Source organism: Equus przewalskii, chromosome 9 (assembly GCF_037783145.1).
Source record: "Equus przewalskii isolate Varuska chromosome 9, EquPr2, whole genome shotgun sequence".
Lineage (NCBI taxonomy): Eukaryota > Metazoa > Chordata > Mammalia > Perissodactyla > Equidae > Equus > Equus przewalskii.
This window is the reverse complement of record NC_091839.1, coordinates 8,039,850-8,063,553: the sequence shown is the minus strand read 5'-3', so window position 1 is coordinate 8,063,553 and position 23,704 is coordinate 8,039,850. Positions and strand designations below refer to the sequence as shown.

General features: G+C 38.4%; 1 protein-coding gene across 17 annotated transcripts in view; it reads left to right on the top strand.

Annotated features, from left to right (window-relative positions):
* The first annotated feature begins 25 nt into the window (after positions 1-25).
* Positions 26-23,704, top strand: part of ZNF568 (zinc finger protein 568) — a 45,161-nt gene continuing 21,482 nt past the window's right edge. For 2 of the 17 annotated variants that reach the window (XM_070557516.1, XM_070557512.1), the window contains exons 1-5: positions 41-176; positions 1,958-2,026; positions 4,755-5,027; positions 6,871-6,922; positions 23,195-23,321. In XM_070557516.1, the coding sequence (XP_070413617.1) occupies positions 23,288-23,321 (34 nt within the window). In that variant the 5' untranslated portion in view covers positions 41-176; positions 1,958-2,026; positions 4,755-5,027; positions 6,871-6,922; positions 23,195-23,287. Of the gene's footprint in view, positions 346-1,957; positions 2,027-3,236; positions 3,377-4,754; positions 5,028-6,870; positions 6,930-23,194; positions 23,322-23,704 lie in introns of those variants that run through there. The other 15 variants (XM_070557507.1, XM_070557502.1, XM_070557518.1 and 12 more) reach the window with 12 other exon arrangements.

Below are 23,704 nucleotides of genomic sequence, written 5' to 3'. Positions count from 1 at the left end.
GTTGAGTCCAGCCGCAAGGCCTTCTGGGAACTGTTGTGCTCTGGCACGTCCGTTGGGAGGCGGGCGCGGAGGATGGTTCAGCGTTGCCGGCGCCTCGCCCAGACCTTCCTGCGGGTCTCCGTCACCCAGCCTCCCAGAAACTGCGTGCTGGATGCGCATTCGGGCGTTTCCGGCAGGTGACGCTGCCGCGTACTTGCAGCGGGGTATAGGGAAGGGCCTGGAGCCGTCTGGGCTGCATCCCGGCGCGCGCGTGACGGGGCGGGGCCTTTTAGGAGGCCGGGAGAGTCCTGAGTAGCGGCCGTGCGTGCGGAGTGCTCGCGGTGGGAGTACGCTCCTGGAGAGTGGGTGGGGTTGTTGGAACAGGGAAGTGTGGTGGGAGTTAGTGTGTGGGGGGTTGTGATCCTGTGTGTGTGCTTGTGCTAATGTGTGTGAGTGATGGTGTGTGTGTGCAATGGAGTAATTGTGATGGGATGTGTGTGTCATGGTGATGTTTGTGGTTGTGTGCGATTGTGATGACGTGTGTGGTGTTGTCTGTGTGATTGTCATGAAAGGTCTGTGGTGAGGTGTTTGTGATATATGTGTGGTGGTTCTTACGTGATTTGGCTTGTGTAGCCTTTGTCATAGCCGGTAACTGCTTGAAAAAACATTTGTCTTGGGTTTCAAGTGGTCGTCCTTCCCCATTGGCTACTCCTTTTTAGTCTCCTTTGCTGCCTTTTCCCCTCCAGAAGTTCTTGACGTGTTCTGTTGCTTTTCAGTTTTCCTTGGTGATGCTTTCCAGATTCATTATCTCATCATCTTATGGCTTGCTCTTTTATTATGTGCATTGGTAAGCTGTTGCCATGATAATGATGCTGCCAACAAATCACCCCTAAATTCGGTGGCATACAACAGCAAGCATTTATTCTCATGTTCGCCAGTTTGCAGGTTCTCTGTCTTCAGCTTATCTAGGCTGCGCTTGGCTGAGTGGCTGGGCTGCAGGATGGATTTAGATCTCCACGTGTGTTCTTTCTGCAGCTTTAGCTAAAAGAATTGTGGTTATTAGGATATGTTCTTCTCATTGTGGGTCACTGGAGCACAAGACAGATCTCACAAACACCCTTAAAACCTCTGCTCCCAAATATGCTAATATTACATTAGCCAAAGCAAGCCACATGGCTAAGCTTGACGTTAATTATACCTGTTACCGGAACATTGGGTTCTTATTGTCCCCCAGGATGGAAGTCAAGATCGACAAGAAATGGGAGTAGAAAAGTAAAAGTTCATTAGCTTGTGCACAGGAGAGGCACAAGGGAGCCGTTGCGAAAGGAAAGGGGCAGGTGACCAGCTTATTCGGGAGCAGGATTGTGGGGCTTTTGTTAGGCAGAGGCTGGGGAGGAGTGCCTTGTCATGGCATGGAGAGGTGGGGTTGTGCTTCTGCTTGCACTGTTGTTCAACATGCTACCACGTGCGTTGCATGTATCATTAGCATGCTAGCTTTCTACCCCGGGTGTGATTTTTTTCTATACTAATGGGGCTAGGGTCACCTTCAGTGGACTCCTGAGTTCTAGGGTGCATGTGGAAGCCCAAGAAAGTCCAGAGGCTGCCGAATGTAGATCTTGGTGGCCTCTGTCTGATTCTCCTAGCTTGCCAATTGGTTAGGGGCCTTAGCTTGTTAGGCCAGGGGCCTTGCAGATGGTCCTGTCTTGTTAGGCTGGTTCCTGTCTCATACCCACCGTTGGATAGTGAGGCAGAGTTAACGTGGCAAAAAGTGTGAATGTATAATCCTGTTAGAGGGGGCTGAAGAATTGAGACCAACATTCCAATCTACCACATTAAGAAGCATGCCTCTATTCTGGTGAATGTGTTTTAGTCTACGTTCTCTTTTGTCTGATAGTGTTGCTTTTCAGGTTTTGTTATTGTGAGTATTTTCCAGGCATTTTATTTTCCAACCCTTTCTCTTTGTGTCTTTATGCTTCAGGTACATCTCTTGTACAGAGCATATTGCTGGGCTTTTTTCCCCCTTTTATCCTGTTTGTTATTTTAATAGGTGAGTTTAATTCATTTACATTTATTGTGATTGCTCATATAAATTTGTTTTATTTTCTATTTATTATGCAGGTATACCTTAGCCTCTTTTCTCTCTCCACTGCTTTGGTTTCTGTTCTTATTGTTGAATTTTTAACGGGCATGTTTAACAAAACCCGCACTTAAACAAGACTTTAGAACACTTGAACTCCAAACTACACACCCATTTCTGTTATTCTTGTTTGATATATTATTTTCTTCTAGTTTCAATACCCCAAATTAGTAATAGTATTTCATTTGTTCAACTTATATATGTATTTTTTAAAATTGTGGTAAAATACAGATAACAAACACATAACATGAAATTTACCATATTAATATCTGCACTCCTATGTTCATTGCAGTAGCCAAGATTGGAAACATCTATCCATCAACAGATGAATGAATAAAGAAAATGTGGTACACACATACAATGGAATATTATTCAGCCTTAAGAAAGAAGGGAATCTTGCCATTTGTGACAACGTGGATGAACCTTGAGGACCTTATGCTATGTGAAATAAGCCAGTCACAGCACAAATACTACATGATTCCTTTTATATGAAGTATCTAAAATAGACTCAAAGAAACAGAGGATAAAATAGCGGTTGCCAGGGGCTGGAAGAAAGAGGGAAATGGAAAATTGCTTTTCAGTGGGTACAAAGTTTGTTATGCAAGATGAATAAGTTCTAGAGATCTGTACGACATAGTACCTATATTAACAGTATAGTATTATGCACTTTAAAATATGTTAAGAGAATAGATACCATGTTAAGTGTTCTTACCAAAAAAACATAAAACACAAAGAACACAAGCAAATTTTTGGAGATGATGGGTATGTTTAGTACTTTGGTTGTGGTATTGGTATCACAGATGTATGCGTATGTCCATAGAACTCTTTTCACCTTGCAAAACAGAAACTCTTCACCCATTAAACAATAACTCCCTGATCCTTCTCTCTGCCACCCAGGCAACCACCGTTCTACTTTCTGTTTCTATGAATTTGACTACTTTATGTACCTCATATAAGCCAGATCATACAGTATGTGTTCTTTTGTGACTGGTTTATTTAACTTAGTATAATGTCTCCAAGGTTCATCCATGTTAAAGCGTGTGTCAGAATTTCTTTCCTTTTTCAGGCTGAATAATATTCCATTGTGTGTATATACTGTAGTTTGTTTATCCATTCACAGGTCAGTGGACATGGGTTGTTTCCACCTTTTGACTATTGCAAATAATGCTGCTATAAACGTGGGTGTTCAAATATCTGTTCGAGTCCCTGATTTCGGTTCTTTTGGATATATACCCAGAAGTGGAATTTCTGTATCATATGGTAATTCTCTTTTTGATTTTTTTGACTAGCATACTGTTTTTCATAGTAGCTACACCATTTTATCAACATTTTTTTGACGTCTACTATCAACGACAGAAACAGACAAAAATAAATCCCTGTTTTCATGGAGTTTAAATGAGAGGGTGGACAGACAATATGTATGACAACTATGTATGTAATTTGTTAGTGATAATTGCTTTGGGGGAAAAAATAGAAACCATGTGAGTGATATTAGTAGTATATCCCAAGCATAGCACTTCTCAAAATTTATTATAATTGAATGTTTTCTGTTTTATCATACAGAGCAAGGATTAGTCTACTCTCTTATGTATCATTTTTTTTACCCTTTTACCTAGCAAAGACTCATAGCAGATGATAAATTAATATTTCTTAATATCCATTTTATCTATTCATCCAATAACGTAACATGAGTATAATTTTCATTTCAAATGAAGAGTATGGAAATTCTAAATTGCAACTCTCTTTTACCTCACTTGCTAAGATGGATAGGAAATGGAGTAGCTGCATCTCTTTTTAACTCCAAATCTGGGTTTGCTGCAAATCTGAGTGTTTTTTGACTCAATTTTATGTCTGTCATGGCATCAGGCCTATACCTTTATGCTGACAGAAGATATTTGAGGAGCAAATGTTATGTGAATGTCACTATTATATTCACTTTGTTTCTGGACTCTTGGTGTCTCTGTTGAGCACTAGGTTTAACCTAGGTTGCTGAGTCTTTGAGTTTTCCTCCAGACTCCTGCTGTCTCTGCATCCAGCATCTCTGGTCAGTGACTCCAGGGAATGTGAATTACAAGCAAGGAAGCTAATTGTTCAGGACTGATTAGTTATCTATTATTATGTAACAAATTACCTCAAAATTTGGTGGCTTAAACAACAATAAACATTATCTCATGGTTTCTTTGGGGAGTGGAGAGTGACTTAGCTGGGTATTCTGGCTTGGATATTTCATGAAGTTGCAGTCAAGGTGTCTGCAGGGCTGCAGTCATTAGAAGGCTAGACTGGAGCTGGAGGATTTGCTTCCAAGATGGCTGGCAAGTTATTGTTGGCTGCTGACAGGAGCCTCTCCCTAGGGCTGGTTGAGAGTCTTCATGGCATGGTGGGTGGCTTCCCACAAAGAGCGTGATTCAAAAATGTGCAAGACAGAAGCCGCAATGTGTTTTATGACCTAATCTTGGAAGTCATACATTGTGATTCCTGCAGTATCCTGTTGGTTATATAGGTCAACTCTATTCAGTGTGGGAGGGGTGTAGAAAAAGCTGAAGGCAGTGATCATTGGGAGCCATCTTAGAGGCTAGTTACCGTTACGGGTCCAGTAAGAAGACATTAGGTAAATTGGATTTATATTGTAAACCCACAGGTCCTGGCTCCACGAAGATAAGACAGATCTGTGATGTGAGTAGAAAGAAGATTGAAGAGCAGGTATCTATCGTGGAAGAAGATCTCCTGACCTGAGACGACCTCCAGAGGCTGGAGTGTCCTGGGATAGAGTGGGCCTGGGAATTGCTGGAGCTGCAGTCTCTCTTTACCCTTCTGTTCAGAATGGGCGAGGCCTGAATGACATCTCAACCTTCAGAGATCAGCAGTAGCTGTGTGGCAATGGAGCATTTGAGCCAGATGATGGGAAGGAGAGGTGAGGTGGTTCAGAGATCAGCAGAGTTTAGGAGAGGAAGGCTGTACGTTCAGGGACAGAGTAAAAAGAGTTAGAAAACTCAGTACTCCTACCAAGAAAGTTCACATGGGTGTTATTGACTGTGTTGGGTAGACATTTGTATTCACCTGACTATTTGATTCTTTAAAAATAAATGTTTTAAATGTCATTTCTGTTTTTCTTAAATACATTTTAGAAAGTGCTGTTAAATATTATAACCATAAACAAAAGTTTCCTATTCCATCCTTACCCATCCCCTGTTCCCACTTTCCAGAGGCAACCTTTGAACATTTTTTTTTGGATATTCCAGTATTCAGCTCCACCTTTATGAATAACGTCTTCATACTGCTAATGCTTGATTTCTCAGGCTTAGACATTTCCTACTGACATTTGACATTGGAGATAAGGATTTATGTCTGTTTTCTACCTAACCCCTTCCTTGTTGCCCTCACCTCACCCTCCCCCCCTTCTCCTTGCCCTTCTTTCTAATATGGTGTTTTATTAGAGGTTGAAGGTTGACCATATGTCAGGATCTGTATCCATTTTCTTTTGAGCTAGTCAATTTTCCCAGCAAGAAGTCCTAGATTTTGCTTGAGGAATATAAGCCAGAACTCCTGCTTTGAGGAGGCAAACAAAGGAAGAAAGGTGGGGAAGCACTGGACACAACACAGGGACACACGACCTCATCTTACAATATGACAACTTTCACTTAATTCTTTTATTTTCTATACATTGCTTCAACTCCATATTCATTTCCGTTTTTCAGCCCCACCCCAAACTCCTGCCTGCAGAAGTAGCTCGTGCCCCCATTCCTGAGCTTTTTCTTGAGGAAGATCAGCCCTGAGCTAACATCTGCTGCCAATCCTTCTCTTTTTGCTGAGGAAGATTGTCCCTGAGCTAACATCCGTGCCCATCTTCCTCTACTTTATATGTGGGACACCTGCCACAGCATGGCTTTGCCATGTGGTGCCATGTCCACCCCTGGGATCCAAACCGGCGAACCCCAGGCTGCCGAAGCGGAATGTGCAAACTTAACCACTGCGCTACTGAGCCGGCCCCCATTCCTGAGCTTGTAAAGGGTTCTGCCATGGTTTCCCCACCCTCCCCTCACCCTCACTTAAGGTTCAGCTTTCTCTAGTTAAGTTAGAATACCAGTCATCTGTCTGCTCTCTAGCTTCTAAAATTTTGTTGACATCTCTCATCTGCTGACAAGACATCTCTTGTCTTCTATATTCTTTGACCTTGTGAGATTCAACTTCCTTTGTTCCTTTCATTTTGGTTGGGTTTGGGAGAGAACAGAAATAAATGCAAGTATTCAGTCTTCCATTTTTCACCTAAAGGCCCTGAGTTTTTTAGGGTAAAAAATAAATCAATTAAGTTATTTAAAAATGTCATTAGAGTCATACCTGCATTTCATTCTGTCATTTGAATGTTCCACAATGCCTATAACTTGTCTCTGATTAAAGTTTTTTTCAAATTTTTACAGTGCTTTATAAATGATTTAATCCTTAAATCTTTGTAGTATTTATTACTATGTACTTAAGATAAATTTTCTATTAAGAATAAAATAGCAGGTTCTTTAGGAAATACTATATCGTCAGTAGATTCATTGGACACCCTATATTTAGCCCTCCAGAAATTGCCGTTGGACTCTCTATGATTAAATTAGTTATCCATGTACATTTCAGTGTCTTTATAGCCTGGTGGTAGTTAACATTTCTCAGTGCTCTGAGGAACATTATAGGAGATATTATACCCACCTGGTACTGAAGATTTCCTTTGTCTGGAGCTTTGAAGTAAATCTGATTTATTTCTCTTCCCTCAGCTTGGCGTTCTCAGGACTCTGCCCTTTTCAAGGAAGAAGAGGATATGACCAGGTCTCTTGTACGTTTTAAGCATTTATTTGTTGCTGCATTATTTTGCAATGCAGTTGCAGTGGGTTACCTTAACCTACCAGTAAGTTGGAAAACTAAATCAATGAAAATTAAGGTGAGGAAAAACGCAGATAGAAGATCAGAACCAGTTGAAATTTCAGATATGGCTGTGCAGAAAGAGATCCATACAGAATTATTAAAGTTGAGTTCAAATTTGAATATGCTCTGGAGAAGCAGAAGCAAACTGGGACACAGAAGTTTCCATAATTTGCACTGTTTATGCAAAGCTTATAATTAAGGAAAGAAAAAGCCGTTCATTGGTACCTAGGTCAAAAAGAAATTTCAAAATAATTCTGAAATTCTTGTAATATTAAACTCAGTTTTTTTAAAGTCTGTCTTGGCTAAAGATTAAAAACTGAAATCTGGAAGACTAAATGAAACACGTCTTTCAAATGATCTTACACATGCAGTCATGCGCCACATAATGACATTTTGGTCAATGAGGGATGGCATATGTGACAATGGTCCCATAAGATTGTGCCGTAGAGCCTAGGTGTGTAGTAGGCTATACCATCCAAGTTTGTGTAAGTGCACTCTGATGTTCACATAAGGAAGCTGCCAAAAGACTTATTTCTCAGAACATAGCCCTGGCGTTAAGCAGTACATGACTGTATATTTTCTTCAGTTGAGATTTTTACATGTTGAGCTAAAATATATACTAATATTTTATGGCAAAATCTTATAGTTCTGGTCTTCATAGCACTCTACATCTTTCTTTTATGGTCTCAGAAGATACAGTATTCCTTATCTTCTTATAAAATGACTCATTCTCCTCTGCTCCTGATTCTTTTTGTTTCCAACTCTGGAATCCGCCACACAAATGTTTAAATCCCTCACACAAATATTTTTTAAAAATTAAATTTTTTTTTAAAAGATTTTATTTTCCCTTTTTCTCCCCAAAGCCCCCCGGTACATAGTTGTGTATTTTTAGTTGTGGGTCGATTCTAGTTGTGGCATGTGGGATGCTGCCTCAGCATGGCTTGATGAGTGGTGCCATGTCCACACCCAGGATTCGAACCGGCAAAACCCTGGGCCACCGAGCAGAGCGCGCAAACATAACCACTCTGCCACAAGGCTTGCCCCTAAATATTTTAAATATTTTCCACTTCAGTGCCTCTTTTCCTCAGCTCATATTTCCCATCCTGAAACACACACACACCTCTTTTGATCATTATGATCATGTGGCTTATCCAGTTATTTCTCCTGTTGGCAGAGTGGTTTTCTGGGCCTAGACAGACTTGGTTTGAAATCTTGGCTCAACAACTTACTGAATGCATGATTATAGACAAGTTTCTTAATCTCTTTGACCTCAGTTTCATCATCTGTAAGTGGGGATAGTAGTAGTGTTTATCATGTGGGAATGTTGGCAGGGTTAAATGCACTGTAAGTGATAGTGCTCCATAAATGATAAGTATTAGTAATTGTTAGCTGGATCAGTCTTTCCTACTTGAAAAGGGTTTTAGATATGTTGGCTGTACTCATTGACCTGCCTTTTTAGTTTAACATATGAAACCAATAAAAGAAAATGTCTGATTTGGATTCATAAAATTAATCCTTTTTAGTAAAACTACCATAAACACTGTAATAAGGCAAAACTGGAAACAGTTTTTGTAATACATACAGCAGAAATATACTAACAATTCAGAAAATTGGATGAAGAACACAAAGAAGCAGTTAGAAGAAACGCAAGTGCCCAATAAATATTTAAACATAATCATGTCACAAAGAAATAGACCATTCAGATTTGCGGATACATTTTTTAGGTGTATTCTGAATTGGTGTGTAATGACCTTCTTTTATGAGAGGATTCCAAATGATTCACACATGCAATTTTTTTAGAGTAAAGAGCTGGAGATGAAGGAGTTGTGATCCTCAAATAGGACACTCTAGCTGTCAAAAAATTCACAGCAGTTCCTTTCAGATACAAGAGCCAGGGGCCGGCCCAGTGGCGCAGCGGTTAAGTGTACACATTCCACTTCGGCAGCCCAGGGTTCGGCAGTTCAGATCCCAGGCGCAGACATGGCACCGCTTGGCAAGCCATGCTGTGCTAGGCGTCCCACATATAAAGTAGAGGTGGATGGGCACAGATGTTAGCTCAGGGCCAGTCTTCCTCAGCAAAAAGAGGAGGATTGGCAGCAGTTGTTAGCTCAGGGCTAATCTTCCTCAAAGAAATAAATAAATAATAAATACATAAAAAAAATAAGAAGCAGATGTTTTGGTTTGGACTGTCACGTAGAAGTGGACTGCCTATATTCCTGGGCATACAGTCCCAAATTCATTCTAGAATATAGATATGAATATATCCCATGGCAGTTTTTATTTATATGTGAATAGACTACACAGCAGCTAGAGAAATCCTCTACAACAGTAACAGCTTTATTGAGTACTTATTGCGTGCCAGGTGTACTGTGCTGTAAATTTACATAACTTATTTCATGTGATCATTATCAAAAGCTTATAAAGTAGGTATTTATTTTTTACAGAGAAGGGGAGTGAAGCACAGAGGTTAAGAAGTTTACCTAACTTCATGCATCCAGTGTGTAGTAAAGCCAGGATTCAAACTCTTACAGCCTGACTCCAGGGCCACACTCTGTGATACTGTACAGGTTGAAGTCCCCTCATGAGTGAAGAAATGAAAATTTTTCCAATTGACTGTTCATATTTATTTGTCCATTTTATATTGTTAGTCCTTTTTCTCCTTGAAATTAGAGAATTTCAAGAATGCCTGCTTCAGCATTAGGATTTATGTAAATATCTTCTAATCTGTCCCTTCTATGGTTTCATGTATCTTTTTGTTGTATAGACACTTTAAGTTTGGATAGTTACATTTAGTGTATGATAAATATGCACGTACAATACGAATTCAGTCAAAATTAATATACAACATCAGTATTTAATAGTCCTTTCTTTCAGGAGTTGCTGCTGTTGGTCTTTTCTAAGGTCTCTTTCCTAATATTAGGTGAAGTAGATAGTCTCTTTTCAAACCCTTGTTTTTCATATTTAGTCTTAAATCCAACTGGAATTTAATTTTGTAATTGGTTTGAGGTAAGGATTTACTGATAATGCTATCAGTAGAATTTTTTTGCATGTAAAAGACCAGTTGTTCCAACACCATTTATTAAATAGATCTTTGTGATGCCACCATCATATACATGCTTAATTGTTTCTAGGCTTTTTATTCTTTAATCTATTTGTCTATATCTATACCAGTACTATACTGTTTGTGTGTGTGTGTGTTTACATTGTTTTAGTTACTATAAATTTATAATAACTCTATTTGCTTGGACATGGATTTTCCCACTTTCTGCCACAGACATGTTGTTCTTAGGTTTTCAAAAACTTCTCAGCTATTTTGGGACCTCCATGATTCCATTTGAATTGTAGAATCAGTTTATCTAGTTCTAGGGAAAAATATCCTGTTGGGATTTTAATTAGAATTGCAAAGAATGTATAGACTAATTGGAGAAGAATTGAGTGAAATATCTTTTCTATCTATCACAAAGATGTTTCAATTTAAGGGAATCTTTTTGTTTTTCTCCCCAAGCCCCAGCACATAGTTGTATATCCTAGTTGTAAGTCATTCTAGTTCTTCTGTGTGGGTTGCTGCAACAGTGTGGCTTAATTAGCAGTGTGTAGGTTGGTGCCCAGGATCCAAACCAGTGAACCTTGGGCTGCTGAAGCAGAGGGCGTGAACCACTATCCACTGGACCATCCCCCTAGATACATTTTTTTTTTTTTTTTGAGGAAGATTGGCACTAAGGGGCTGGCTCCATGGCCGAGTGGTTCAGTTTGCGCGCTCCTCTGTGGCAGCCCAGGGTTCAGATCCTGGGCATGGACATGGCACCGCTCGTCAGGCCACGTTGAGGCGGCCTCCCACATCCTACAACTAGAAGGACCTGCAACTAAGATATACAACTATGTACAGGGGGGTTTGGGGAGATAAAGCCAAAAAAAAAAAAAACAGAAGAAGATTGGCAACAGTTGTTAGCTCGCTCAGATGCCAATCTTTAAAAAAAAACGCCTCTTTAAAAAAAAAAAAGATTGGCACTAAGCTAACATCTGTTTCCAATCTTCCTCTTTTTCTTTTTCTCCCCAAGCCCCAGCACATAGTTGTATATCCTAGTTGTAAGTCATTCTAGTTCTTTTATGTGGGATGTTGCCACAGCATGGCTTGAGTGGTGTGTAGGTCCGTGCCCAGGATCCAAATGGGCGAACACCAGGCCACTGAAGCAGAGTGTGTGAACTTAACCATTTAGCCATGGGGCTGGCCCCCTAAATACATTTTTAGTATACACTTTTTTGGATAAGATACATCATTATTAAATCAATATAAATTCTCCTTAAATTAACCTTCAGATTTATCTGAACCTTGATAAAGATTCTAAATATTTTTGTTAGAATAAGGCAAGTCTATTCAAGCTGAGTCTAGAATACATTTGGAAATAAAAATGTGTACAATATCCAAGAAAGAAATGAAAAAATCTTGTGTGTCATGCTCTAAGTTTCTAAAGGAATATTTAATATTTTTGTAACTTAATAAAAACAAAAACTTTTTTTTTTTTAAGATTTTATTTTTCCTTTTTCTCCCCAAAGCCCCCTAGTACATAGTTGTATATTCTTAGTTGTGGGTCCTTCTAGTTGTGGCATGTGGGACGCTGCCTCAGCATGTCCTAATGAGTGGTGCCATGTCCGCACCCTGGATCTGAACTGGCGAAACCCTGGGCCGCCGAAGCAGAGCGCACAAACTTAACCACTCGGCCATGGGGCTGGCCCCCAAAAAACGCTTTTGTAAAAAGTTGCCAGTCGGCATATACACCACAGAACTGACTTGTAATTACTTTTATTCCCTCACTGTAAACTTTATTATTTTAAAAAAATATTTGTCCTATTAAGTACCTTAAAAGTGAGGGAGAGGAAAGTGCTGTGATTCCAGCAACAAGTCTGGAAATGTTAAGGCTTCTTGCCAAGGCCAGGGGGATACTCATCTTTTTCTTGTCTGACAGGAGGAGGAATAAAAATGACACTAACTGTGAATTTATGTTTTTCAAGGTTCAGTCCCCTTTGTTCCTTACTACTAATATGGAATTCTTGACATTTGTATGTGAAGAGAGTCAACATCTTAGGGAAACAGACTTTATTATGAGCACTGATTGATCATTTTATACAGTCAGAAATTAACCCTTATTTACTTCTAGGTCTTTTATTACTTGTTTTATAGTTTTTGTTAGGAGTGCAATCTTTATTTGTTTTTTTTTTTGAATGAGGTTTATGTTCATTTACAAGAGTTAGTGGAAAAGATGTTTTAATGCTAATTTAGTCAAAGCTAGTGGAAAATATGTTTTATTTTCTTGTTGTTGTTTTTCCCTGTCTTTGTTATGGTTTATATTCCATAGGGATTAACTATTCCTGAAACATTTATTGAATGATTACTGGGGTGGCAAGCTCAGTTCTGAGTGCTTCACAGTTTTTGTCTCCTTTAGTCCTTACATCAACTCGTTGAGGAAAATGCCCCTTTACAGATGAAGAAATGGGCTCAAATTTGGCTGTCGAGGTTAAACAATTAGTAAATTTTGAAGCCAGGATTTGAACTCATGATGTCAGACTCTGCAGCCTTACTATTAACTAGTAAAAATATCTAGATCCAGTTCCATTTTGAGAACTCAGTACCTTGAAAATTTTTTCACTTAGTTATGTGAATCAGGTTGTCTTCTCAGCTTTTCTGCTTCTTTCGTCAGTAGAACAACAGGCATTTATCCTCACGCTTGGAATCTGCAGGTTGACTATATGGGCTTTGGGCTCTGCTCTGGCCTGGAGGTCAGCTAGCCTTGACTCCGCCAGTGGGGTGGCTCACGTCTGTTCCACATGTGTTCATTCAGGTGAAAGGGCAGCAGCTTCCTGGGGTGAGCTCTTACTTGCCAGATCATGGAGTACATGAACCAAGTTATTTCAGGCCTCTTCTCACATCATGTTCACTAACATTTCCTTAACCTTAACAAATGGCTTAGCCAAAGCCCACATTAGTGGATGGGACATCAGTTAGGGTCAGGGAATGAATATTTGTGGAATAATAATCGAATTTATCACAGTAATGTTTTATTATGGAACTATTTTTTATTGAGATTTTTGAAATAGTCTCATAACTTTTTAAAAAAATAACTATTGACATATGTCACATACCATAAAATTAACACATTTAAAGAATACAATTCAGTGGTTTTTAGTATATGTACAGTGTTGTAGAACCATCACCAAGTCAGTGTTAGAACATTTTCATCACCCTAAAAAAGAACCCTGTACCCATTAGCTATCACTTCCATCTCCCCCCAAAGCTCCACATGTGGGCAAGCACAGATGTTCTTTTTGCTTGTATAGATTTGTCTATTTGGACATTTATATGAATGGAATCATATGATATGTGTTCCTTTGTGGCTGCCTTTCAGTCAGCATAATGTTTTCAAGGTTCATCCATTTTGCAGCTTGTATCAGTACTTCGTTTCTTTTTATTTCCAGATAACATTCCATTGTATGAATATACCACATTTTATTTATCTATCAGTTAATGGGCATTTTGGTTCTTTCCACTTTTTGGCTATTATGAATAATGTTGCCAAAAACATTCACGTGCAAGTTTTTATATAGACATGTTTTCAGTTCTCTCAGGTTTATACGTAGGAGTGAAATTGCTGGATCATATGGGAACTCTATGCTTAACCTTTTAAGGAACTGCCCACTGTTTTACACAACAGTTGCACCACTTTACATTCCCATCAGCAGTGTTTGAGGGTTCCAGTCTCTCCACATCCTGGTCGACATTTGATATTATCTGTCCTTTTGATTATAGCCATCCTAGTGGATGTGAAGTGGTATTTCATTGTCATTTTGATTTACATACACCAAATGACAGTGATGTTGAGCATCTTTTCATGTGCCTATTGGCCATTTGTATATCCTCTTTGAAGAAATGTCTATTCACATCCTTTGCCCATTTTTTAATTGGTTCATCTTTTTATTATTGAATTGTAAGAGATCTTTATATATTCTAGATGTATGTCTCTTATCAGATAAATGATTTGTAAATATTTTCTCCCATCCCATGGGTTCTCTTTTCATTTTCTTGATGATGTCTTTTTTTTTTTTTTTGAGGAAGATTGCCCTGAGCTAACTACTGCCAATTCTCCTCTTTTTGCTGAGGAAGACTGGCCCTGAGCTAACATCCACATCCATTTTCCTCTCCTTTATATGTGGGATGCCTACCACAGCATGGCTTGCCAAGTGGTGCCATGTCTGCACGTGGGATCTGAACCAGTGAACCCTGAGCCACCAAAGCAGAACGTGCAAACTTAACTGCTGCACCACCGGGCCGGCCCCTGATGATGTCTTTAAAAGCACGAAATTTGTGCATTTTTCTGTTATCCATTTTTATTTACTTTTGTTGCTTGTGCTTTTGGTGTCATATCTAAAAAACCATTTCCTAATCCAATTACACCCTTGTTTTCTTTTTCTTCTTTTTTTTTTCCACATAGTCATGATATCTCTATTTTATTTCAGCTCTTTCAAGTTTTTTGTTTCATTTGTGCCTTTGGTTTTGCTTTGTATTCTGGCTCCTAGCCATAGGTATAGGTTTTACGTTAGATCCTCATTCTCCATCCTCCAATTTGTCATCATCTCTCAACATTTTCCTCTTTGTTGTTTTACTTTGCATTCTAGGAGAGCTTCTCAGGTTTGACCTCCATAGCTGCATTGACAGTTCTATTTTTTATACCCTCCACTATCTATTAAAAAATATTTTTCATCTTGTATTTTAATTCTGCAGTTGACTGTCTATCTGTTGGCAATCCTCAATCTCACTCATTTCCTTTTTTCATCTCATCCTTGTTTTGCGTCTCAGCCAGATCTCTCCTTCTGCAAAGTGCTTCCAAGCTCTTTCCAAACACACCACTCTCCCAGCACCTTCATGTGTTCACCAACCTGGAAGCTTCTCCACCTGTGTTTTCTTCCAAGAATTTTATAGTTTTAGCTCTTTGATCCATTGTGAGTTAATTTTTGTATGTGGTATGGGGTAGAGATCCAACTTCATTCTTTTGATGTAGATAATCTACTTGTCCCAGCACCATTTGTTGAAAAGACTTTTTTCCCCCTCAGGGAATTATCTTGGCGTCTTTGTCTAAAATAAATTGACTAAAATGTAAGAGTTTATTTCTGGAATCTCAGTTTTTTCCCTTGATCTCTTATGTCTATCCTTATGCCAGTACCATACTGTCTTGATTATTGAGCTTTGTAGTATGTTTGAAATTGGGAAGTGTGGTTCCTCCAGCTTTGTTCGTCTCTTTCAGGATTGTTTTGGCTATTCTGGGTCCCTTTCATTTTTATATGAATGATAGGGATTACACTGAATTTGTAGATCAGTTTGGGGAGTGTTGTCATTCTTAATATTGTTTTATAATCCATGACCATGGATGTCTTTCCTTTTTTTAGGTCTTTAAAATTTTTTTAAACAATACTTTATAATTTTCAGAATGTAAGTTTTACACTGATTATGTTGAATTTATTCTTAAGTATTTTATTCTTTTTGATGCTATTGTAAATGGGGTTGTTTTATTAATTTCATTTTTGGGTGTTCACTGCAAGTGTCTAGAAATAGAATTGAGGTTTTTATATCATTCTTATATCCTGCAACCTTGCTGAAGTCATTTATTAGTTCTAATAGAATTTTAGTGGATTCCTTAGATTTTCTATGTACAAAATCATGCAATCTGAAAATAGAGATAGTTTTATTTTTTCCTTTCCAATCTGGATCATTTTTATTTCATTTTCTTGCCTGATTGCTCTGTCTAGAACATTCACTGCAATGTTGAATAGAAGTGGCAAGAGTGTAACTTGTCTTCTTCCTGACCTTAAGGGGAAAGCATCTAGTCTTTCACCAGTTATTATGATAATAGCTGCAGGTTTTTTGTAGCTACCTTGTATAACATTGAGGAAGTTTCCTTTTTTGCTAGCTTGTTGAGTGTTTGTATCATGAAAAGGTATTCAGTTTTGTCAAGTGCTTTTTCTGCATCTGTTAAGATAATCATTTAGTTTTTCTCCTTTATTCTATTGATATTATGCATTATATTACTTGGTTTTCTGGTGTTAAACCAATATTGTGTTCTTGGGATAAATTCCATTTTGTCATGGTGCATAGTCCTTTTTATGGATTTTTGTTTGTTTGTTTTTAAAGAGCAGTTTTTGGTTCGTGGAAAACTTGAGAGGAAGGTGAATAGTTCATGCCCCCACACATGCATAGCCATCCCTATTATCAACATCCCCCACCAGAGTGGTACTTGTATTGCAATTGATAAACCTGTGTTGACACATCATAATCACTCAAAGTTCATAGTTTACATTAGGGTTCACTCTTGGTGTTGCACCATCTGAGGAATTGGACAAGTGTATAATGACATATATCCATTGTTATAGTATCATTCAGAGTATTTTCACTGACTTAAAAATCCTCTGTGCTTTGCGTATTCATCACTTCCCTCTCCTTCCACAACCCCTGGCAATCAGTGATCTTTTTACTCTCTCCGTAATTTTTCCTCTTCCAGAATGTCATATGGTTAGAATCATACAGTATATAGCCTTTTCAGACTGGCTTCTTTCACTTCGTAATGAGCATTTAAGTTTCTTCCATGTCTTTGCATAGCTTGATAGTTCATTTCTCTTTAGCACTGAATAGTATTCCATTATCTGGATGTATCACTATTTATTTCTCCATTCACCTACTAAAGGACATCTTGGTTACTTCCAAGTTTTGGCAGTTATGAATAAAGCTGCTATAAACATCTGTGTTCCCTTTTTATATTTTGTTGAATTAAATTTGTTAGCATTTTGGGGCCACTCCAGTGGCCTAATGGTTAGGTTTGGCACGCACCACTTCAGCAGCCTGGGTTTGGTTCCCAGGCGTGGACCTACACCACTCCTCTATCAGTGGCCATGCTGTGATGGCAGCTCACATACAAAAAATAGAGGAAGATTGGCAACAGATGTTAGCTCAGGGCAAATCTTCCTCAGGAAAAAAAAAATTTTTTTAATTGGCATTTTGTTGAGGATTTTTACCTCTGTATTAATGAGAGAGAGTAGTCTGTGGTTTTCTTTTCTTGTCTTTGTCTGGTATTAGTATCAGGGTAATACTGGTCCCATAGAATGAGTGTTTCCTCCTTTTCTGTTTTGGAAGAGTTTGTGAAGAATTGGTATTAATTTTTCTGTGTTGTGTGGTAGAATTCACCAGTGAAGCCATCTGGGCCTGAGCTTTACTTTGTGGGTAGTTTTTTGATTACTAATTCATTTTCTTTACTTGTTACAGATCTGTTCAGATTTTCTATTTTTTTTCTTAACTTCAGTTTCATGGTTTGTATCTTTCTAGGAATTTGTCCATTTCATCTAATTTCTTGGCATACTGTTGTTCATAATGTTCTCCTAATAATCCTTTTTATTTCTGTAAGGTTAGTAATGCCTTCTCTTTCATTCCTGAGTTTAGTGTTTTGAGTCTTCTCTCTTACTTTTGGTCAGTCAAATGAAAGGTTTGTCAATTGTGTTAATCTTTTCAAAGAGCCAATTTTGGGTTTCATTGATTCTATTGTTTTTATCTTTTCTCAATTTTATTGATTTCTGATCTAATGATTATTATTTCCTTCTTTTGGGTTACTTTGGGTTTAGTTTGTTCTTTTTCCAATCTAAAGGTGAAAAGTTAATTTATTGGTTTGCAGCCTTCTTTTTTAATGTAGGTATTACATTAATATAGCTATAGATTTCCCTCTCAGCCTTACTTTAGTGGCGTCACATAAGTTCTGTTATATTGTGTCTTCATTTTGAATCATCTCAAAGCATGTTGTAATTTCCATTATGATTTCTTTTTTGAGCTAGTGATTATTTAGGAGAATTTTTAAATTTTCACATATTTGTGAATTTCACAAATTTCTTTCTGTTACTAATTTCTGATTTGTCTCCGTTGTAATCAGAGAACATACTTTGTATAGTTTCAATCCTTTTAAATTTATTAAGGTTTCCTATATAGCCTAACATATTGTCTATCTTGGAGAGTGTTTGATGTACACTTGAAAAGAGTGTGTATTCTGTTGTTGGGTGGAGTGTTCTATATATATCTGTTAGGCCTAGTTGGTTTATAATGTTCAAATCTTCTATTTCCTTGCTGATCATCTGTCTAGTTGTTCTATCTGTTATTGAGAGTGATGTTTGAAGTTTCCAGCTATTGTTGTTGATTTACCAATTTCTCCCTTCAGTTGTGTCAGTGTTTGCTTCAAGTATTTTGAAATTCTGTTAGATGCATATATGTTTATAACCTTCCTACAAGATTGACCCTTTTGTCATTAGAAAATGTCCTTTATCTCTAGTAACAGTTTTGTTTTAAAGTCTATTTTGTCTAATATTGGTGTATCCACTCCAGCTTTCTTATGCTTGTTCTTTGCATGATACATCTTTTTCTATCATTTTACTTTCAACTTATTTTTATGTTTGAACTTAAAGTATGTTTCCTGTAGACACCATATATTTGGATCTTGTTTTTCTCTCCAGTCTGACAATGTCTGCCTTTTTTTTTTTTGGATTGTTTAATCTGTTTACTACTAGTGTTAACACTAGAATGGCTGGATTTACGTCTGCCGTTTTCCTTTTTGTTTTCCATGTCTCATGTCTTTTTTGTTTCTCCTTTACTGCTTTCTTATGATTAGGTGAATTTTTTCTAGTGTAAAATTTTAACTTCCTTAGTGACTTTTCACTGTATTTTCTATGTGATTGCTTTAGTGCTTATCATACACATCTTAACTTATCAGGATCTTCTTCAGATTCATGCTAAATTCCAGTAAGAGATAGAAAGATTACTCCTATGTAACTCTGTTCTCTCTGTCCCTGTTTTGTGCTGTAATTGTTATTCATATTACATCTATATGTTACAAACTCAATACATTATTATAATTGTTACTTTATTTAATGTTACATCTATTGAAAAAGCTGAGAAGATAAAGGAGAGCAAATATATATTTATAACATTTGTTATATTATCCTTATTTATCATTTCTGATCTTCCTCATTTGTTCATATGGGTTGGAGTTACCATCTGGTCTCATTTGCCTTACTCTGGCACAACTTTACTTTGAAGATTTTCTCTTTGTCTCTGGGTTTCAGCATTTTTGCTATGATATATCTGGGTGTGGGTCTCTTTGTGTTTATTATACTTGGAGCTCTCTTAGTTTCGTGGATTCATAAATTAATGTTTTTCATCGAATTTGGGAAGTGTCAGCCATTATTTCTTCAAATGTTTTCTCTACACCTTTCTCTTCTTCTAGTACTTCCACCGTGTATATATTGGTGCACTTGATGGCCCACGTTTCTCTGAGGCTCTGTTTATTTTTCCTCATTCTTTTCCCCCTTTGGTCCTCAGATTATGTACTCTATCAGTGTATCTTCTAGTTTTCTAATTCTTTCTTCTGCCAATTCAGATCTTCTGAGCATATCTAGTGAATTTTTCACTTTGGTGGTTGTACTTCTCAATTTCAGAATTTCTATTTGGCTCTTTTTTATAACTGCTGTCTACTTATTGATTTTCTCTATTTGATGACACATTGTCATTATACCTTTCTTTAATCATAGTTTCCTTTATTTCTGTGTCTATAATGGCTGCTTTGAAGTGTTAGTATGTTAAATCTGACATCTGAGCCCTCTCACTGGCAATTTCTGTTGCCTGCTTTTTTTCCCAGCGTATGGGTTTCCCTTTCCTGATTCTTTGACTGTTGTAACTTTTTGTTAAAAACTGAGCATTTGGGCTATATATTGTTGCAACTCTGGGTGCTGATTCCCTCCCCCATTTTCTAAGACTTGTTTTTATTGTTGCTTAGTTTATTTGTATTGTGACTGGCCTAGATTATTTTAGTGAAGTCTGTTTCCCCTGTAGTGTTATGCTTTTGGTGTCACACCTCAGAGGGCGTAGCCTTGGACATGTACAAAGTCACTCTAGGATGAAAGTGGTTTTAGCAGGGCTCTCTTTGACCATTTGTTTCCTCCATCTCTCTTTTATCACATCCACTAAATGCCAACTAATTGCTCTATTTTTTTTGACAATACCTGGGGCATACATTGCTCACAGTGTGGTCCAATTAAACTCAGGCAGGGGTAGTTTATGAGGCAAGTCTTTGAGGTTTCTTCCAACTTGTTTTTTGTTGTCTTTTTCCCTGGTTCTCGCTGGTGGACTGGCCTATGCTTTACCTTGTTCTTACTTGAAAGGAGCTACCCATCTCCTCTGAACTGCTTACCACCAAATGTGTTTCCAAGTGCTCCCTTAAGCTGGAACTTTGCTCACTCTGTTTCAAATAAGTTCATTTCCTTTCGGGAGAGTTTTTGTGCTTGTAGACTGCCTCTTCTGGATAAAATCTTTGAGTCACCACTCTGGGCTCTTGGTGAGATGGTAGCCTGTGGTCTTCTTGATTTGCCTGTTTTGCTGTAGAACCTCTGCCCTAAAAGTGAACTGGGATAAGGGCTCTTGGTGTTCCAGGATTCTTGAACTGCCACACCTTGGGTAGAACCTCCACTCTAGAGGAAAGGAGCCTTTGACATCTTGGCCACATTCACTGGGAACTTAGCATCTTCAGGTTGAAGTTGAATGGAATGAGAATGCTGAACATCTGCCCCTCCTAGTGAGATGCCATATCCGCTGGTTGGTGCTAAGAGGAGAAAGAGCCCTGTCTCCTTAGCTGCACCCACCCAGAGTAGAGTGTTTGTCAAGCTGAGCTGGAGTGAGGAGAGGGAGGGAGCTGATGTGGCACAAATGCCACAGACTATCACAGTTTTTACCAAATTTTACTAGATTTTCTTGAATAAATTGTTCTTCATTGCTATATGCCCTTAGGACAATTTTCAGAGACTTAAATTAAAAAAAACAAAACAAAACACTTTTCTCTGGTTATGCTAGTTTTTCTGGGAAATAGATCCATGGAACACCTCACACTGCTATCCTAGAAGTAAAACTCCTCTCATAACTTTGTAAAACTTACCATTCTACCTTTTATTACGTGTTCTTTTTATATCCCAAGTTTGGATCATTGTATTTTATTATTTTTCTTGATTTAGGCTTGACAAGTGTTTGTCTAATTTATTAAAATGATCGAGGTATCTGTTTTTGGAAATGGATATATACACACACATATATTATAGCTTTTTTAAGTGTAAAATTAATTTGTTTTTACATTTATGAAGTCCTACATACCAGTTTGCTCCAAAGTTATTTTAATGATTGTTCCTTCACTTTTCACCTAAAATTTTTTTTTTTTTTTTTTTTTTTTTTTTTTTAAAGATTTTATTTTTTCCTTTTTCTCCCCAAAGCCCCCCGGTACATAGTTGTATATTCTTCGTTGTGGGTTCCTCTAGTTGTGGCATGTGGGACGCTGCCTCAGCGTGGTCTGACGAGCAGTGCCATGTCCGCACCCAGGATTCGAACCAACGAAACACTGGGCCGCCTGCTGCGGAGCGCGCGAACTTAACCACTCGGCCACGGGGCCAGCCCTTCACCTAAAATCTTGAATACTGGTTTTTGTAAGTTCATTTGACTAATTTGGTTAATACAATATTGGGTAGTAACAGCTAAAATGTTTTATGTCTGCCTTGGTTCATAAACTGATTAGTGAAACCATTGCCCCAGAGGCTAGTTTTCCACATCTGGTTTTGTCTTCAGTCTTCCTCCCCTCTGCTTCCTCAGACTTGTCTCCGCTTCTCCAAGTCAGGATGATGTGCCATCATCATTGGCTTTTGATTTTCTTGTCATGATATTTGTCCTATAGTTTCCCATCATTGGTGATTTCGCATGCTTTCAACCTCAGCAAGAAAGGTTTTGGGTGCAGGAGTTCTTGTGTATCCAGTTGTCTGTCTTGAATCGGGGGATATCTGTGGGACTCTTAGGCCTGCTGCCGATTGGAGAAGAAGTATAGCGTGCGGATAAGAACATGGGCTCTGCAGACACACTGCTTGGACTGGAATCCAGCTGTACCACCTAGTAGCTTTATGACCATGGGAGTGTTATTCTTAGCCCCAGTTTCCTTACCTTTTAAATGGATAATAATAGTAGCTACTTCATAGCCTTATTAGGGGAATTTAAAAAGTTAATATTTCTAAAGAAATTATATCAGTGCCTGGCACATAGTAAGTCCTCAGTAGATGACAGTGGTGATGATGGTGATGGTAGTAATGACCATAGATCTTAGAGGTAGTGTCTCAGAAACATTAATTGCAATTCAGGCTTTGGTGATTTCCATTTGTATTTCCCATTTTATCTATCTCATTTGTACCATTGCTTGAATAAATTCTCCCAAATGTGGGATATATGGGTGCTTTTCTTTCTTAAAGCCTTGGCAAACCAGGATTTTTCCTTATTTCCTTATTCGGATATTGAAGTTTTTCGGTGAGGAGAAAGAGATATATGTGATCAGGTGACATGCTTTTCCAGGAATTTGTGACTTGTTTCTTGGCTTCTCTTACACCACTCTCATGGTTTTAATTCTGATTGTAAATAAAACAAACAGGAAACAAAGACCTGAGTCCCTTTCTTTGATGCTTAACTGTTGAATCTGTCCTTGACCTACCATGGGTATTCTCTACAACCACCCATATCCTTCAGCTGTGGATTCAGCTCTCAATTTTAGGTTGATGGCTAACAAATTCTCATCTCCTTTCTTCATACCTCTAACTGCATAGTGGACATTTCCCTCTGGAAGTCCTATAGAAATTTCAAGTTTGGCCTTCAAATTTTCATACCTCTCCTCTTTCCTCCTGCCTTATTTCTCTTTCCCTCCCCACTTTTTCCGTGTTCCCTTTCTCACTAGATTACATGATCACTTGGACAGATTCTGAGCCACTTACCTGTGAGTCAGGTCTGACTCTTACATCTCTGTCACACAGCAGTACAAGTCAGTGACCACTATCTCCAGTTTCCTGCATATTAGATGATGAATGCATAGGTTTGCTGACTCAATAATTAACAGAATCTTGTGGGATATTTCTACTATGGTTTGTTCTCCCCCACAGTATAACACAAGATTAGATAAATAGGAAGACTTAGTATAAGGTTTTAAATGAACTTTGATCCCTGGAGACTAGCTAAATGAGTTCTTACATGTTTTGACCACTGCGTCTAATTTTGATGACTTCGTATTAATTAGGGTTGTATTTTTACAGGAAACAGTGACATTTAAGGATGTGGCCGTGGACCTCACCCAGGAGGAATGGCAGCAATTGAAACCTGCTCAGAGGAACTTGTACCGGGACGTGATGCTGGAGAACTACAGCAACTTAGTCACAGTGGGTAAGGGTAGCTTTGCAATTTGACATGGAATTCCTTTCCTTTTTTTTTAAGATTGGCCCCTGAGCTAACAACTGTTGCCAGTCTTCTTTTTTTTTTATTCTTCTCCCCAAAGCCCCCCAGTACATAGTTGTATATTCTGGTTATGAGTGCCTCTGGTTGTGCTATGTGGGATGCCACCTCAGCGTGGCTTAATGAGCGGCGCCATGTCTACACCCAGGATTCGAACTGGTGAGACCCTGGGCCGCCAAAGCAGAGTGTGCAAACTTATCCACTCGGCCACAGGGTCGGCCCCTCCATTTTTGAAATGTAGGGAGACTTCTAACTTGCCAGATGAATGTAGTCTTCCCTTTCTTCACATGATTGTATGTATCGCCTTCAGGTAA